We start from the raw sequence: 18,171 nt of genomic DNA, 5'->3' as shown, positions 1-18,171 counted from the left end.
ATAACACAAGGATACATAAAGGTGGAAGGTAAAAGGTGGAAGAGAATGGAGCATTTAAAACATGCACCAATGGAGAATAGGTGTGTGATTTTTATATCAAAGTCCACTCTAAGGCAAGAAGCATAAAGAGGGGCATGTCATAATAATAAAAAGCTCAGTTCACCGGGAGAATATGACAATTGCAGCTTTATACACAGCCAATGACGTGGCTTCCAAATATCAGAGTATTTGGCTCACAAGGCTGATGTGAGGATTTCACTAAAGTGAAAGTGAAGTCGCCCAGTAGTGTCCAACTCTTTGTGACCCCGTGGACTGTAGCCTGCCAGACTCCTCTGTCCATGGGATTTTCCAGGCAAGAATACCGCAGTGGGTTGCCATTTCCTGAGGATTAAGTACACGTAAGGTGTTTGCCTCTGTGGCACCTGTCAGTCACTATTACATTACCATAATTGATGTTATCACTTTATATTTGTTCATTTTAATTGTTTTGGTATTATTGTTGTTTGCTACAGTTCCTTCTGCCCCTATAACAGAGGTGGGACTGGTTGGGTAAATGACTCCATTATGCAGATGAAACAGATTCAGAGATGAGCAGAGATTAGTCCAAGTCCCTCAGAACCAGGGTTGGCCCAAGGTTTATTTGATATTCCTTCCCAGGCAATTTCACATAATCCTGCTACCTTACCACCTCTTCTGGCTGGCCAGCCTTCCTTCCTTCCACAATGATTTCCCTGAATACCTCTCCCTGTTTTGTGCCAGGCACTATCACTATGTAGGTCTCAGGACTAAAACAATGAGAAACATTATATTCTTCCCAGATTTGGTGGTGGTTTAGTTACTAAGTGGTGTCTGACTCTTGCGACACCATGGACTGTAGCCTGCCAGGCTCCTCTGTCCATGGGATTCTCTAGGCAAGAGTACTGGAGTGGGTTGCCACTTCCTTCTCCAGGGGAATCTTCCTGACCCAGGAATCGAAGCTGGGTCTCCTGCATTGCAGGCAGATTCTTTACTGACTGAGCTATCACTATGTAGGTCTCAGGACTAAAATAATGAGACAACATATTCTTCCCAGATTTGGAGGGTCTTAAGTCAACTGATGGCACAGACAGAAATGAATCACCAATGAAGTATACCAAGACTGCACCAATCAAAACACCTAGTCTTGCCTTGGGGAGGTCAGGGAGGGCTTCCAGTAGGAGGTGACCTCAGAGCTCCTATCTGACAAATTATCTCCAAAAGTGAGTTACCTCCCACAATCTTAGCTACCTCCAAAAGCCAGCGTTTCATTTATTCATTAATTCAGTTACTCATTCATCTATTGAACTCCCGTAGACCCTAAGCATCATTCAAGAAGGTGGTAAGGATAAAACAGGCAAAATTCGTTGGAGAATGGAGCAGAGTTGGGGGAAGCCAAAGAATTAGCAAGATCATTCTGGAAGGGGGTAACTGCCAGGAAGAAAAAAAAAATAGAGTGAAGGAGGAGTAAGTGCCCCTCCTTTCAAAACACGAGCCATGAAAACCCTTCTAATCAAAGCTGCCACCTTCTCCTTGGGGCCATGGGCACCTTATCATACTCCAGCAGGGGAGGAAGGGAGGCGGGATTCCTCCCAGTGGCCCTGCTCTTTCAGCAGTTAACCTAGCCATTATTGAGTTCCTCCAGTTTGCACCGGGCAACCTTCCCGGGATTAGACAGACCACGTTGCGCCGGGGGTGGGGGTGGGGTGGGGTGGGGGAGGGGTACCAAGGTTCCGTGTGCCCTTGGGCACGTCGCTCTTCCTCGGAGCCTGTGATCTACAGAAGTAACTAGGGATTCATGGTGGGTTATCCAGCAGTCTCAGAACTGCCCTGACCCGCAAACCTGAGTTCCTTAAGAAAGTACCATTTAATGCTGTCCTCCCAACATCCCTCAAGGTGAGAGTGCGTCGAAAGAGGTGTTTATCCCCATTTCGCAGATGAGCCGAATGTCAGACAAGCGGTTAGTCTGGCCAGGCTGCGCGGTGCTGACCTGTGCACTGACTAGGATCTACAGCACCCCCACCCTAACCCCGCCTCCCGCCCTCGCCCTCTCCCCCGCTCCCGCCCCCGTTCGGGGGGTGGTGCGGCGGCCTCTGCCCCTTTAAGAACGCCCCGCTGATTCAAGCAGGAAGGGGGCGGTGCCTGTACCGGAGACGGATGTGCGCGCAGACCAATGGACGCTGTATTCACTACGGCGGCGTCCAATGGGTGCGGTGAGGGCGGGGCTGGGCGCCAGAGCCTGGTTCCCGAGGCGCGGCGGTCGCGGCTGGGGGCGGGGAGGGGGGCGCAGGACCCCAGGCTGGGGTCCCGGAGCCGGAGGCACGTGTCCCGGGGCGCCAGCGGGGCCGCGTCGGCCCGAAGCACTGCCCGGGCCTGGGCTAGTCCAGGGCCCGGCGCGGCGGGGGCTGCGACTGCTAGGCGGGGTGAAGGGCCGCGGGGGAGGCGAGCTGGGGGGCGCGGGGGGTCGGAGTGCCCGAGGGGGTGCTACCTGGTGGGGGCGACCAGGAGTGGGGGCCACGGAGGGTCAAGAGCAGCGGGTCGGGGCGCTGCCGGCTGAGTCGTGCAGGGCCAGGGGTGCCCGAGGGTTGCGGGGGGTCGGGAGCCCCAGACTGGTGGCGTCAAATAGGCGTGGGGCGTTGGGGACTGGGGTGGGAGGTTGACGGAGGGCCAGGCTGGGGCAGGGGGCGTCTGGAGAGCGTAGGGTGTTATGGGATTGGGAAGGGGGCGTCTGGGGAGATCAAAGTGTTTAGGGGCGACAGACCAGCTGTGGGGGAAGCTGGCCCGGGCTGGGGGCGGTGGTTGGGGTGGGGGGAGGGCTATTTATGCGAGCGCAGGGGATTGTGGGGGTTGGGGCTGGGAGGGTCTCAGAAAATGGGACCCGAGCCCGGAAGGAGCAGGCAGGTGATAGTTAGGGAGGAGATGCTGTGGGCTATCATGACGGCTTTACCACCTCCAGAGCTTGGGGCCTAGGGGAGGGAGTCAGTTCTTGATGGTCCAGGGAAGAAGCCGTGGGGGTCTCGACCACTTCTCTAAGGGGCAGGCTACTTCGAAGGTGGTCAGAAGGCCTGAGGAGAGGAGAAGGGGCTCTAGGGAATGGTTTGGGACACGGTCCCTGGTGTTGGGGGGTGGTTTGCCTTGGGGTTTCTGGGAGGCTCCCCTTAGGAGACGGGACAACTGAAGGTGGGGAGCCCTGGTAAAGATTCACTTTATTTTTCTCTTGGGCTCTAAAAATAGCCTCCCCAAAATCTCGGGGTTGTCCCCCAGAAAAAAATCCCAGCACCCAGTCTGGGCAGATAAAGCCCCAGGTTCCAAATCCTGCATCCTGTGGTTGCCTTGCTCTGTGACCTTGGGCAAATGGCTTTGCCACTCTGGGCCTGAATTTCCTTTTCTGCAAGGGGATGTTCTCTACTTCCCAGGGTGTTTATAAAGATTAAATAATAATTAACTCTAATAATAGCTACCGCTGTTTGAACCTGATGCCAGGGTTTGGTGAGGGGGTTGTTAAATCCTTGGAACAAACCAGGATTGTTACGCTACCCACTGTACAGATGAGGAAACTAAGGCCTGGAGCCCCTGAGTCACACAGCAAGTGATGGGCACTGTGGGGAATGGAGGCAGAGGAGATTTGAGGGGTGTGGTGGGATTCTTACCCCCATCCATTCCCCCCACCAGGGCCAGTTCCCATCCCCCCAGCAGCATGGCATCCTGTGCTGAGCCCTCTGCTGCAGACCCTGAGCCCACTGCTCCGCCACCTGCTGGGGTCCCACCACTTGAGGACTTCGAGGTGCTGGACGGGGTGGAAGACGCTGAGGGCGAGGAGGAGGAAGAGGAGGACCTGAGTGAACTGCCGCCACTTGAGGATGTGGGGCAGCCCCCACTGGAGGAGGCTGAGCAGCCCGGGGCCCTGGCCCGAGAGTTCCTGGCCGCCATGGAGCCCGAGCCTGAGCCCGCCCCGGCCCCCGACGAGTGGCTGGACATCCTGGGTAAGGAGCAGGGGTGTCTCGGGTTGACCCATGGTGCCCAGACAGCTCAGGTTTGGGAGTGACCTTGGCCTAGGCCTTCTCTCCTTAGCCTCGGGTTTCCCCATCTCTGTCCTGAAGGAGATTGGAAGTAAAACGTGGTAACCACGGTGATCACTAGCCACAGGCAATTGCTTGAGACACTTCATGTTTATAAGCCCTTTTCTTGTCTCTCTCTCTGTCACACACACACACACACACACACACACACACACATATGACTTGCTTTCTCAGAGCTGCTAACAGGGCTCAGAGACGCTGAATCACCTGCTCAGAGCCACACAGAGCTCTCAACCCCCATTCCTCTTCTTGGCATTTGTCTGACCAGTGCCTGACCCACGCCCCCCAAAACTGTGTTCTAAGGTCAAATAGATCTGTGGAACATCCCATTCATAGTCTTCAGTAGTGTGCTCAGTGTTGAGAAAAGCCCTGGAAGAGGGAAACTAGGAGAACCCATATGTGCCGCACCCTCCACCTCCACTCCATCACAGCAACTCTGGAAGATAAACAGTACTGCTAGTTCTGCTGCCGAGAACACCAAGTAATGCTGATGTCCACACAAATGATGGTACATCGCTGCTATCACTGTTAATGATCCAACGATACAGACACCAGTAAAACCAAGCTGGGACTGGTTTCACCTCCACTACAGATACAGACTTTAGTATGCCTAAAAAAACAAACACCAGGTGATGTTTACTAAGCAGTGGTTCCGTGCCAGGCCTGTGCATCCTCTAATTTTATCCTCACAGCAACCCTGTGATGTAATTCCTACCATATCCCTGTTTGACAGTTAGGGAAACAGGCTCAGAGAGGGGAAGGCACTTGTCCAAGGTTGCACAGCCCCCTTGGCTCTGTTAAAGTTTGGGAAGTTCTTCTCTACTGACGGGAAGGACTGCCCTGCTCCCTCTATGAGCATGAAGGTGGCTCTGTTTGTTTATATTCGAGCCAGCCGCTCTCTGAGGCCAGAATTCAGGCTTCTAGTCAAGGAAACAGGCCTCGAGAGAAGCTGTGATTTACCCAGAGTTTCCCTGGGCAAGAGAGAATGCCTAGTTGAGATCCTACCAATATATCCACTATTAGTGTCCAGAAGCCTCAAGACACGGGATCCCTCGGCATCCACTGGATAAGTGATTCTGAAACTGGATGCAGGAGCAGGTATAAGTGTGGGAGCACTGCAGAAAATTGGAACACTCTAGAATATTCCACAATATGAATAGATCTCCCTGCCCTTTATCTTTACACTGGGGTCTACTCAGACTCACGGCAGTGTTTTCCAGACGTGGGGACTTACAGAATACAGGTGCTTCTTGTGCAGTGGGTGGCTGCAGAGGACGTCAGTCTCTTGTGCCCCATAGGTATAAGCCCTCTATCACCCCAGCAGTTGTAATGACTGTGGGTGTCATCATTGTGGGGGCTCCTTGAGTGGCTTTGTGAGGGTCTGGGGCCTTGTGCCTGGTACTCAGTAGGTGTTGGCTGTGGCCATCTGGCCATCCCTAAAATTGTTTGGGGTATGGGGAGGAACACAGTGGTCTCCTTGGTGGCTGGAGGGGGGAACTAGGGGTTACTTTTGCTTTTAGGTCTTTCCGTGTGATGTGGTGCTTTAGTCGGGACACACTCCTGGCATCACAGGTACTCTACTAACCAAGCAGGCTACTCACTGGGTGTCACCAGGAGAAGCCCCAGCCACCCCATTTCATGGCTGGGTAAACTGAGACCCAGATGTCTCAGGGCTGAGATTGGAACCAAAGGAGAGGGGACAGGGTAGCGCTCCAGAGTCTCTTTTCTGGGCATCCCTGCTGCCTTGATTGTGATAGGCAGGAGGGCTTTTCTCAGCCCTTTGCCCTCACTGAGCCGAGATGTTTTTTCTTCTTCTCCTTTTCTTTTGGCCGCTTGTGGGATCTCAGTTCCCTGACGAGGGATTGAACCTGGGCCCCAGCAGTGAAAGTGCAGAATCCTAACCATTAGGCCACCAGGGAACTCCATTTTCTTTTTAAAAATTATTTTTAATTTAACAATTAACTAGATTTCTTTTTATACCGAAGTTTTCTTTTTAATTAATTTGTTTTTGGCTGTGCTGGGTCTTCATGGCTGCTCTGGCTTTACTCTAGTTTTGGCGAGCAGGGGCTACTCCCCAGTTTTAGTGTGTGGGCTTCTCATTGTTCTGGCTTCTCTTGTTGCTGAGCACAGGCTTCAGCAGTTACAGCTCCCGGGCTCTAGAGCACAGGCTCAATAGTTGTGGCGCACGGGCTTACTTGCTTTGTGGCATGTGGGATCTTCCCAGATCAGGGATTGAGCCCATATTTCCTGCATTGGCAGGTGGATTCTTTACCACTGAGCCACCAGGGAAGCCTCGTTTATTCATTCTTAATTTTTGGCTGTGCTCGATCTTCACTGCTGTGCACAGATTCTTCTTTGTCGTGGACTGTGAGCTTCTCTAGCTGTGGTGAGCCGGCTCAGCAGTGGCAGTCCATGGGCTTCGCTGCCCCGCAGCATGTAGGATCTTAGCTCCCCAACCAGGGATCAAACCCTGCATTGGAAGGTGGATTCTTAACCACTGGACCTACAGGGATGTCCCCTCCCCCGCCCCCGCTTGATTTTCTTAAGATAACAGACCAGCCAGCATTCACTGAGCCCATCCCAGGGCCAGTATTGTCAGTCCCCAAATCAATACTTTCATGCCCAGTGTCCAGCCAGGGACACTGGGGCCCAGAGGCATGGTGTCACCTGCCCAGTCAGTGGGAGAGGGGCCACTGAAAACTCAGCTTGTGCCCTGGTGCTGTGCCCCGCCAGGAGAGGCAGAGCTGCCGGTGAGGGGAGAGTTTGCCCAGGGGGCAGCCACTCGTCTGAGCTGCTTGGTGACAGGCTGTTTGTTCCCCCTCCTTGGCAGGGAATGGGCTGTTGAGGAAGAAGACGCTGGTTCCAGGCCCACCGGGCTCCAGCCGCCCGACCAAGGGCCAGGTGGTCACTGTGCGGCTGCAGACGTCGCTGGAGAATGGCACGCGGGTACAGGAGGAGCCGGAGCTGGTGTTCACCCTGGGCGACTGCGACGTCATCCAGGTGAGAAGAGGGGCGGGGCGGGGGTGAGCTGGGGGATGCGCTGGTCGTGGTGGGGTGTGCAGGCACTGCTGTGCTGCGCCTCGACCCACTCCACTAGTTCTGCTCCCCCCACCCTCCCAGGCCCTGGATCTCAGTGTCCCGCTCATGGACGTGGGGGAGACGGCTATGGTCACTGCTGACTCCAAGTACTGCTATGGCCCCCAGGGCAGGTGAGAACCTGCTGCTTACAGGGGTCCCTGTGGGGATACAGGAGTGGGTGGGACAGGTTGTTCCCCCATCTCATCCCATCTGCCTGCACACTTTATAGAAAAGGAGTCTGAGGCTCAGGGAGGGGAACTCCTGCCCCAGGTCACAGAGCTCAAGGGGAGCAATAGTTAACTTTCCTTGTGTTTTACTGAGGATGGGGTGACAGCTCTTTCCCGCCCGCTCCTGAGCCAACCCAGTGTGCCTGGGGGTTCAGTCACGGCGGCCGCTGGGTCTGAGTGCTATCCCCACCCCATCCCCCAGCAGGAGCCCATACATCCCCCCACATGCGGCCCTGTGCTTGGAGGTGACTCTGAAGACTGCTGTGGATGGGCCTGACCTGGAGATGCTCACGGGGCAGGAGCGTGTGGCCCTGGCCAACCGGAAGCGGGAGTGTGGCAATGCTCACTATCAGCGGGCCGACTTCGTGCTGGCTGCCAACTCCTACGACCTCGCCATCAAGGCCATCACTTCCAGTGCCAAAGGTGACCACCAGGTCAAATCCCAGCACCTCCCTGCAGAGCCATCCCCACTAGTGCTAGAAACGTCAAGCCACAGAGGGCCCCAGATTCAAAATGTTCTAGAAAATTCTAGAATCTGGGTAGATGTTCAACTATGCCTAGCCTATAGATATCACTGGTGGTGGAGGTTTAGTCCCTCAGTTGTGGCCAACTCTTTTGCGACCCCATAGACTGTGGCCCACCAGTCTCCTCTGTCCATGGAATTTCCTAGGCAAGAATACTGGAATGGGTTGCCATTTCCTTCTCCAGGGGATCTTCCCGAGCCAAGAATCGAACCTGCATCTCCTGCTTGGCAGGCAGATTCTTAACCACTGAGCCACCTGGGTGACTAAGCCTCCTTAGGTATCTCTAGACTTATATCCCAGGTCAGTGGAATGTTATGGAGTGCAGACAGATGTTTAAAATGTGGTTGACTGCAGACATTGTCAATCCACGTGTCCCGTGATCAGGCCCTTGTTCACTTAGGCTCCATTTTGTAGACTCCTCAGGAGTGCCCTGAGGATGGTGCTGGTCTTGGCCTGTGTTAGGATGGGAAAGCTGAGGCCAGAGAGGCCTGAGTCCCCTCAAGGAGTAGGTGGTAGAGATCCCACGGCATTGGGAGCTTCGAAATCCCTGCCTCCTGTCACTGGGACACTCAGAGACCCTTCCCCTAAGTCTCCTCCACCACCAGGTGCGGAGGAGTGGGCCTGGCCTGGGTCGCTTAGTCCCTCTGCAGCTGGATGGCTGGGGGGAGGGCTGGAGGCATGATCACAGCAGCTGTGGCTGCGTGCTGTCCCCCTCAGTGGACATGACATTCGAGGAGGAGGAGCAGCTCCTGCAGCTGAAGGTGAAGTGTCTGAACAACCTGGCGGCCTCGCAGCTGAAGCTGGATCACTACCGTGCAGCGCTGCGCTCCTGCAGCCTCGTGCTGGAGCACCAGCCTGACAACATCAAGGCTCTCTTCCGCAAGGGCAAGGTGAGCTGCAGTTCGCAGGCTCCCAGCGGGCAGGCTGGCTCCCGATCCCAGGGCAGTGAGGCTGGTCTCCCACCCCAGACTTGAGAAGGGCGTAAGCATCAGCCAACCAAGTTCCCCGGGGTACAGATGGGAAAACTGAGGTTCAGATAGGTGCACGGATGTGGCTTGGGTCACAGCAGTTCCTTGACTGAGGCCATGTTTGAGCCGAGCCCTGGGTCTTAGGTTCCCTCTGTTCCCCGGCACTGCCACCTGGCCCATCCGTAATTGTTCCTCGCATATAACTCTTTGTGACTGCCATTTCCCTCAGTAAAAGCTGTGTTCTTCTCACGGACTTCAAGGCTGTAAGCCATCTGGTCTTTCGCCCTGCCGTCACCTTCCAGTCTACTCTTGGTTGTTACTGGGCTAGGTCTGCTGCTGCCCCAGTGCCTTTGCATGGGCTGTCCATACCCTATTTACTCCCATGAGTCCTTCCCTCATCTCCTTAAAGCCTTTGCTGTGATGTCACCTCCTCAGGAAGGCCTCCCTACAACCCCTCTGCCCTGTCTTCCTGTTTCCCGTGTCACTGTCAGCATGGGAGGTGTCATACCTCTTGTCCATTTCCCTTCCCAGAAGGTGGGGATTTTGTATGTCATATGCGTGCGTGCTAAGTCGCTTCAGTCGTGTTCGACTCTTTGTGACCCTATGGACTATAGCCCACCAGGCTCCCCTGTCCTTGGGATTCTCCAGGCAAAAGAATACTGGAGTGGGTTGCCGTGCCCTCCTTCAGGGGATCTTCCTGACCTAGGAATTGAACCTGCGTCTCCTGTGGCTCCTGCATTGCAGGGGGATTCTTTACCATTGGGCCATCTGGGAAGCCCTTTGTATGTCTCATTCACTGCTACATCTCTAGTGCTGCAAATAGAGCCAGGCACACAGTAGGTGCTGAGTAAGTGCAGGTGGAGCATGGCGGGGAGCTTGGCCTGAGTGGACCTGACCTGATTGCTTTTGTCTCTATCTCTGTTCATCTGCTGGGAGAGGGGGTGCCTTCAGTATTTCTTAGCAGTAAACTGAGGAAACTAGGCATAAGCAAATTCTGGGTCACTTAGTGTGTTTGTCAGAGACCTGGAGAAGGAAAGGGCAACCCACTCTAGTACTCTTGCCTCGAAAATCCCGCGGACAGAGGAGCCTAGTAGGCTACAGTCCATGGGGTTGCAAAGAGTTGGACACGACTGAGCGACTTCACTTTTACTGAGCAGGCCAGCCAGCGTTTTTAAAGTACTTTCTGGGTATAGAAACGTGAGGAGAGAAAAGATTCTGTCCCTGTTTTTCAGGGTTTAAAAGAATCCTCTTGTGGGAAATGAGACTGTTTGTTCTTGTAGCCTCACACTTGTTTGGGTCTGCTGGTCGAAGGTGATGGAAACCCACTCAGATTCAAGCAGAAGGCATCGATGGCTTGTGGAACTGCCAAGTTTCAGGCCTAGCTGGCTTCAGTCGCAGCTGGATCCAGGTGTTAGCAGTGTTGTGGAGATACCTGTGTCTGCCTGCTGGGTTCATTTCTCAGGCACACCCCTCTCTCCAGATGCTCCCTCCTGCTCTGCCAAAAGTGCCAGGTGTCCATCCTTTCCACTAAGCAACTGGCCTCCCAGTGCTCCCAGCATAGTTCTGGCTGTATCTCATTGGCTGGCTTGAGTCACACGCCTGGCTCTGAACCATTCAATGTGGCCAAAGCTTTGGCAGCATCCGGTTGGCTTCTCGAGTCAGCCAAGGTGGTGAGGGAGGAGAGAGCAGTGCCTGGGTGCTTGCCCACGGTGAAACCAACATTCATGGGAAGGGGCACCGAGCCTGGCGGGCCGCTCAGGTAGTTGAGGGCTCCGGGGAGCAGTGTACGGGTGACTGGAGCCCTGGGGCAGTTGCTGGAGATAGATTTGGAACTAGTCAGATGACCGAGAGCCTGGCAGGGCTGGGTCTCTTGAAGGAGAAGGTGGCCCAGCTTGGGTCCAAGTGATAACTCCCCACTTGCTCCCGCAGGTGCTGGCCCAGCAAGGCGAGTATAGTGAGGCCATCCCCATCTTGAGAGCAGCCCTGAAGCTGGAACCTTCCAACAAGGTGAGCAGAATGGGGGCACCCTGAGACTTGCCATGCTGACCTGTCGGTAAGTTCCTCTTGTGGTCTGCCCCTTATCTTTCTTGCTGTGGCTCTCCCCTATAGAGTTTCTATCTGGGCAGTAGCAGGGGGTACGTGACTGAAGGGCCCCAGCCTCCCTGCTGAGACCCTTTTCCAGTCTGGGCTCTCACCCTCAGCAGGGGTTCCAGAGGTCAAGGGCACTGCCAGCCTGGCCAGTGTCAGTGTTTTCAGCTTCTTTCTCAGAATATTTCTTCTCGGAAACCTTCTTCTGGCCACCCTTGCTGCACCTCATCTTCTGGCTTCCTCGGAGGATGCAGACAGCACCCCCCACTTTGCTAATGCTTGGAGAGTAGTAGACAGCTCCCACGTCCCAGTGGTTCCAGCCTCAACGAGCCCCGGACCCCAGGGAGGCAGGCTGCTAGCAGCAGTGGTTGCCCCTGCTCTCACAAACACCCCTCTCTCACAGACGATCCACGCAGAGCTCTCGAAGCTGGTGAAGAAGCATGCGGCCCAGAGGAGCACGGAGACCGCCCTGTACCGGAAGATGCTGGGCAACCCCAGCCGGCTGCCTGCCAAGTGTCCTGGCAAGGGTGCCTGGGTGAGCAGGGGCGGGCAGGCACAGGGAAGCTCCCAGAGGAGGGCTGTGTGCAGGGTACACCATGCAGAGGGAGTTTCTTCATTTTGCAACATCAGTGTCTTCCTGAACTGGGTCATGCTGGATCATGCTTGGGACATGGACACAGAGAATCCCCAGCACTGTGTGATCAGAGCCAGAGCAGAAGATACAACACAATCAGGAGGGCTCGGGCAGAGGAGTGCTGGCTCCCTTCAGAGGGGAAGGGGAGGTGTACCAGAGGAGGGGAGACTTGGCTTGAGTTTTGATGCAGGTGTAAGAGTTTTCCAAGAGGCAGGCAAGGCATTTTCAGGCAGTGGTTTCCTGGGAGGCCCGTTGGGACCGTAGTTTTTAGCTGAGGTGCAAGCCATCTGTCTTGACCACTGTCTAGCCTTCTTCTCCCTCTCCTTTATCCACAGTCCATCCCATGGAAGTGGCTGTTTGGGGCAACTGCTGTCGCCTTGGGGGGCGTGGCTCTCTCTGTGGTCATTGCTGCCAGGAACTGACCGCCCAGGTGGCCACCATCCCCTCCACTCACCGTGGACCCCCACCCTGTGCTCCCTAACACCCCCAGGCTCCCTGTCCACTGCCCTAACTGGCCTAGCCCCCTCCTCTGGGGCGGGGGCAGTGAGGTTTGGGGGTCACATGGCCCCGCGAGCAGGAGGGACTGAGCCCTATTGGAGGAAAGCAAGGCAGGGCCCTGACCTCACATCCAGCCCGGAGCAAGGGGGCCCTCATTGCTCCAGACCCGATTCCCACCCCACCCCCGGGGTGAGGTCCCAGCAGGGATCAGTCCCAGTATCCTCTTCCCAACAGGCCTGGGGGCAGCCCTCCCCCTGCCCAGCCCCTTTCCACCCTCCAGCCCCTCCTGCCCTGCCTGCTGCCCTCTCTCCAGGCCCCCTCCACCCACACACAGTGAAATAAAAGCCTCCCACCCCGCTCCCTGCTCGTTCTGGAACCTTCTTTTAGCGTCACTTGGGGCTGAGCCAGAGGCCTTTTGTGCCACGTCCAGGGTCACAGAGGACAGTGGATGTGGCCAAGCCGGGACTAGAGGGGGCCCGTCTGCTCCCAGGCCACAGCAGACCCTCTGTGCCGAGTGGGAAACAGACCTGGCCTAGCGGGGCCTTGTGCTCAGGGTGCCTGGTCAGACTCCGGAGTTCACCGCTAGGTGTGCTCCTTGCCCCACCTCTCAATTCTGCCGCCTCGTCTGCAATGGGGGACCCTGATGGGACCTCACTGGGGACTGTGCTGAGCCCGCAGTGACCGCAGAGGTCTGGCCGTGCAGCAAGCAGACAGACCTGTATCTGGGCAGCAGCATAGCCGGTGTAAAGGCCCTGGAGCAGGATGGAACCCGGTGTGTTCAAAGGTGATAAAGGTGGGTGCTCAGCAGAGCCGGACCCTACAGGGCCTCTGGGGAGGGGTGGGGTTGACTCCAGGAGCTGCGTCTCATCTCTTCCTGACAACCCAGGGCTATAGGAGCTTCACCCCAAAACGCTGCCCACCGTCCCAACCAGGATAGCCAAAGCCAGTGTTTGGCACCTTTATCAACCTGAGTTCCTGCTTGCTGCTTTAGCCTGCCTCCAGGGAAGGAGATCTCTGAGGTAGACCACACAAGTGTTTGGCTCATGCCCACCCCCTTACTAGTGCTTCCCAGGTGGCGCTAGTGGTAAAGAACCTACCTGCCAATGCAGGAGGTGTGAAAGAAGCAGGTTTGATCCCTGGGTTCAGAAGATTCTCAGGAGGAGGAAATGGTAACCCACTCAAGTATTCTTGCTTAGAGAACCCCATGGACAGAGGAGCCCAGTGGGCTACAGGCCATAGGATCACAGAGTTGGACGTGAATGCAGCGACTTAGCGCACACCCCCTTACAGTCCAGGAGGAGAAGCCACTGGCCACAGCCACCCAGCTGAAAGTGGCCGTCAGGCCTTGAGACTTGATCTTTGCCCTGCTTGCTCCAGGCCCTCTTGGGGCCACCTGGATTACGCTGAGGGCACATCTGGCCATGGCTTGGAACTGATCCTACTCTGCACCATTCAATCCCCTTGGGTTTCTGCCTTGGCCTCTGACGGGAACGGGGTTCCGTGGGAGGCTCTGGGGTGGGGGCCGTGGGTTGGCCAGGCCTAGGAGGCCTGCATCTCAGGCAGGATGCCCCCTCTCTGCTCGGTCTCTGTGGTTTCAGGCTGGGAAGGTGGCCTGAGAGGGGGTGGCCAGATGGACTATGGGCTGGCTGGGGCGACTTTGTGGCCTGGCTGTGAGGGGTGTCAACTGCTGTCGCTCCTGAGTGCTGGCTGTGCAGCACTGGCGTCCGTCCACCGTGGACCCGCAGCAGCCTTGTTCTGTGCCCGTTTCATCATCATATACTTGGGGCAAGTCTTTCGTCAGGTGTGTTGTGAATATATTTCCCACCTTGTGTCTCACTTTTCATTTTCTTATCATTTATTCATTTGGCTGCACCAGGTCTTAGGCGCAGCATGTAGGATCTCTTGGTTGTGGGATGCTAACTGTGGGTTGTGGCATGTGGGATCTAATTCCCTGACCAGGGATTGAACCTAAGTCCCCTGCACTGGGAGCATGGCAGTTTTTAACCACTGGGCCCTCAGGGCAGTTCCTTACTTTTCATTTTCTGTTCATTCAAAGAACAGACATTTAAACTTTAATGCAGTCCAATTTGTCATTTTTTCCCCCTTCATTCCACATGCTTTTTGTCAAAACTTTTTGAGCCATCTGTAGAGATTTTCTGGGTTTTCTTTTAAACCTCTTATGGCTTTAACTTTTACATTGAGATCCAGGAGCCACTTTGAGTTAACTTTTCTAAGTGGTGTGAGGTTGGGGTTGAGGTTCAAATTTTTCCAAATAGCCATCCAGTTGGGCTTCCCAGTGGTGCAGTTAGTAAAGAATCTGCCTGCCAATGCAGGAGATGCAAGAGATACCAGTTCGATCCTTGGGTGGGGAAAATCCCTGGAGTAGGAAATGGCAACCCACTCCAGTATTCTTGCCTGGAAAATACCAGGGCAGAGGAGCCTGGCAGCTACAGTCTACGGGGTCGCGAAGAGCTGGGCACAACTGAACACGCATGCATGTGTCCAGCTGTTGCAGAAACATCTGTGGGGAAGACTTTGTTTCCTCTACTGAGTTACTATGATAGCTTTGTCAAATAGCAACTGAGGGACTTCCCTGGTGGCCCAGTGGCTAAGACTCTGCATTCCCAATGCAGTGGCCCAAGTTCTGTATCTCGTCAGGGAACTAGATCCCACAAGCTGCAACTGAGAGTTTGCATACCACAACTAAAGATTCTGCATGCTGCAACTGAGACTGGAGCAGCCGAGTAAATAAATATTAAGAAAAAGCACCTGACCACACACCTGTGAGTCTTTTCTGAGTCTGCTCCATGCTGAGGGTTTCTGTGTCCCCTTGGCAGGTTTCACGTGTCCTGAAGACTAGCTTTTTAGTGATGATGGAGTCAGGCTGGTCGTGCCTCCTTCCTTTGCCCCTCTTGTGCACGGTTACTCTGGTTGTGCCCATTATTAGCCGAGCAGATGAAAGCTCAGAGAGGAGACAGGTCCTGCCCAGGGTCCCACTACCTGGAAGTAACAGGCAGGATTTGGCCCAGGTCAGCCTGCCTCCAGAGTCCAGGCAGCTGTTTCTGCATCTTACTGCAGGTCAAGGCCAAGAGGTGAGAAAGGCCTTGAATGCCAGGGCCAGGTGGGGACTTTAGTGTATCCATCCCCTGGGTCATCCCATCCTCAGTGGTGTGAACAGGGCGGCGGTAGGGAGCCAGAGGGGCAATGAGGTTACCCTAAGGATACAGGAGGCCTGTGGCGGGTGTCAGATGGTGCTTGCTCCAGATTCAGGCATGGTTATGTGCAAAGGTGTGCTGGCTGGACAGCGTGTGCTGTGCTCAGAGATTGGATGGATGGATTTTCTTTCTTATCAAAATGTATACGAGTGCCTTCTGTGTACCCTGTCTTGAGTGATGACTCAGCCTGGCCCTTGCCCTCAAGGGGTGCGACTTGTGGTGGGCCATGAATTGGAAGTGAACACGGAAGAATGAGCTTTGTGTGTGAAAGCTCACGTCTCCTGAACACTTCAACAGGGTGACCTTTACACGCCTCCATCTCACATCTTCCCTAAAGGACAACTTGAGTGCTGGCTGGGGTCACCCAGTGTAGCATCATCAGTGGCTTTGAATGCCTGTTCTCTATTTCTCCTCCTGGTAGAACTCACCTTTACTCCTTACCACACAGATGGGGCTGGTGCCCCACCAGCCTTCAGGGGTGGATCCGCATCTCAGGCCTGACCAATCAGAGCAGTCCAGCGGCCTGGCCACAGTGATTGGCTCCTGGGTGGTCATGTGACCCACAGTGACCCAATCAAGGCCTTCCCTGGTACCTCTGCTGGAGCCATGAGGGCTCTTAGAACCCCATCTGTAGAGCAGTAAAGAAGAAACTAAAGGCGTGGGTTGTGCAAACCCTGCACATTTAAAGGACTGGCCCTTGACTGGCACCTGAGAGGTCACTTCTAGACTCTTGGAATGTCCTGACTGATAAGAGTATCAGTTTACCTGAGGCCATCAGTTCAGTTCAGTTCAGTCGCTCAGGCATGTCCGACTCTTTGCAACCCCATGAATCGCAGCAGGCCAGGCCTCCCTGTCCATCACCAATTCCTGGAGTTCACCCAGACCCACGTCCATCGAGTCAGTGATGCCATCCAGCCATCTCATCCTCTGTCGTCCCCTTCTCCTCCTGCCCCCAATCCCTCCCAGCATCAGAGTCTTTTCCAATGAGTCAACTCTTCACATGAGGTGGCCAAAGTACTGGAGTTTCAGTTTTAGCATCATTCCTTCCAAAGAAATCCCAGTCCATTCTGAAGGAGATCAGCCCTGGGATTTCTTTGGAAGGAATGATGCTAAAGCTCAAACTCCAGTACTTTGGCCACCTCATGAGAAGAGTTGACTCACTGGAAAAGACTCTGATGCTGGGAGGGATTGGGGGCAGGAGGAGAAGGGGACGATAGAGGATGAGATGGCTGGATGGCATCACCGACTCGATGGACGTGAGTCTGAGTGAACTCCGGGAGTTGGTGATGGACAGGGAGGCCTGGCGTGCTGCAATTCATGGGGTTGCAAAGAGTCGGACACGACTGAGCGACTAATCTGATCTGATCTGATCTTCTTCAGAATGGACTGGTTGGATCTCCTTGCAGTCCAAGGGACTCTCAAGAGTCTTCTCCAACACCACAGTTCAAAAGCATCAATTCTTTGGCGCTCAGCCTTCTTCACAGTCCAACTCTCACATCACACATGACCACAGGAAAAACCATAGCCTTGACTAGACGAACCTTTGTTGCCATGGGCCATGCCAAATAGTCCACAATAACAATATGATTTAGGGTGGGGGGGACTTCCCTGATGGTTCAGTGGTTAAGACACCGCACTTCCAATCCGAAGGACACAGGTTCACTTCCTGGTCAGGGAACTAAGATCTCACATGCCATCTGCCCCCGCCCCGCCCCCCCCCAAAAAAAAAAGGGAGAAAAATAGGGTAGGGGCTTTTGGTCACATGGTATCAGCTCAGTCTCTGGATGGGTGATCGGCCATATTTACATGACTGACCGCTCCTCCTCCACAAAAACCGTGGACAAGGCTTGAGTGTGCTTCCCTGGATGGCCGTATTCTGTGTGTGCTGTCACGATCGTTGCTGGGAGAATTAAGTGCTGTATGCAACCAGAAGCTTGTGCCTGGTTTCTCTTGGCTTCTGCCTTCTGCATCCTTTTCCTTTGCTGATCCTAGACTGTATCCTTTCACTGTGATCAACACAGCCATGAATATAAGAGCTTTTCTGAGTTCTGTGTGTCCTAGTGAATTACCAAACCTGACAATGGTCTTAGGGATTCCTGACAGCAGGTGTCTTTGGCCTCATCCCGAGAAGAGATGTGAGTCTCCCTATTGCACAAATAAGCTCTGAGGCCCCCGAAGGGGGACTTGCTGGCTCTGAGGTGGCCAGCTAAGAGAGTGGTGGAGCAGACTGCTTGCTGGCCACCCCACCATGCACAGGGGCCAGCTCCAAACAGAGTTCTCAGGGATCTTCCTGTTCCTTCTGTTGCAAAACTGTTTGCTTCAAAATCCCCAAGGTCCACTTGCTCTGACCTAGCAACTCAACTTTCAGGAAGCTGTGGGACAGATGTGCAGCAATGCGTCTCTCAGGGCTGTGTGTTGCAGAAATTTTAAGGCGTTCCTGAGATTTCTCATCCTGCATCATCCCTGGATGGGGAATGCAGTGTATCTCGATCCCATGATTGTGTTGTCACTGGGCACGGTTGACCTTAAGATATGGGGATAATCTGGGTAGGCCCAACCCTGCTGGCTATAGAAGAGGAAGTCAGAGGGATTCAACACAAGGGAGGTTTCTATTACTGAGATGGAGGGGGCCACGTGGCCAGTGCCTGAGATTGCCCCCCAGTGACAGCAAGGAAGTAGGGACCTCAGTCTTACAACCACCAAAAAATGAGTTCTACCAACAGGCTGAAGGAGCTCGGACACAGAGCCTTCTTCAGGTGAGCTTCTGGGTGAGGACATAGCCCACCCAACATCTTGACTACAGCCTCATGGGCCCCTGAGCAGAGAACCAGTTAAAACATACCAG

At 54.6% G+C, this 18,171-nt stretch overlaps 1 protein-coding gene across 3 annotated transcripts; it reads left to right on the top strand.

Moving 5' to 3' along the window:
• Positions 1 to 2,234: 2,234 nt before the first annotated feature.
• On the top strand, positions 2,235 to 12,469 carry FKBP8 (FKBP prolyl isomerase 8). 3 transcript variants are annotated; one of them, XM_070373348.1, is made up of 9 exons: positions 2,235 to 2,334; positions 3,688 to 3,998; positions 6,925 to 7,094; positions 7,215 to 7,303; positions 7,605 to 7,822; positions 8,641 to 8,813; positions 10,821 to 10,898; positions 11,383 to 11,514; positions 11,949 to 12,469. In XM_070373348.1, exons 2-9 carry the CDS (start codon positions 3,713 to 3,715, stop codon positions 12,033 to 12,035), a joined length of 1,233 nt encoding a protein of 410 aa, XP_070229449.1. In that variant the 5' UTR covers positions 2,235 to 2,334; positions 3,688 to 3,712; the 3' UTR covers positions 12,036 to 12,469. The 3 variants fall into 3 exon arrangements, with proteins under 3 accessions (XP_070229449.1, XP_070229447.1, XP_070229448.1); XM_070373346.1 differs by having other exon boundaries at positions 7,602 to 7,822; XM_070373347.1 differs by having other exon boundaries at positions 2,300 to 2,438; positions 7,602 to 7,822.
• The last annotated feature ends 5,702 nt before the right edge of the window (positions 12,470 to 18,171 follow it).

The sequence above is a fragment of the Bos mutus genome, chromosome 7, assembly GCF_027580195.1.
Source record: "Bos mutus isolate GX-2022 chromosome 7, NWIPB_WYAK_1.1, whole genome shotgun sequence".
In the NCBI taxonomy this organism is placed as follows: Eukaryota; Metazoa; Chordata; class Mammalia; order Artiodactyla; family Bovidae; genus Bos; species Bos mutus.
The sequence above is the reverse complement of the archived record's forward strand: the minus strand, read 5'-3'. Positions and strand labels throughout refer to the sequence as shown.

What these genes read in the sequence shown, in the direction of transcription:
- FKBP8 (XM_070373346.1), top strand. Translation starts at nt 3,713, where the DNA reads ATGGCATCCTGTGCTGAGCCCTCTGCTGCAGACCCTGAGCCCACTGCT. An exon ending in CTCTCTTCCGCAAGGGCAAG is followed by an intron (nt 8,814 to 10,820) that starts GTGAGCTGCAGT and finishes TTGCTCCCGCAG; the next exon opens with GTGCTGGCCCAGCAAGGCGA. An exon ending in GTCCTGGCAAGGGTGCCTGG is followed by an intron (nt 11,515 to 11,948) that starts GTGAGCAGGGGC and finishes CTTTATCCACAG; the next exon opens with TCCATCCCATGGAAGTGGCT.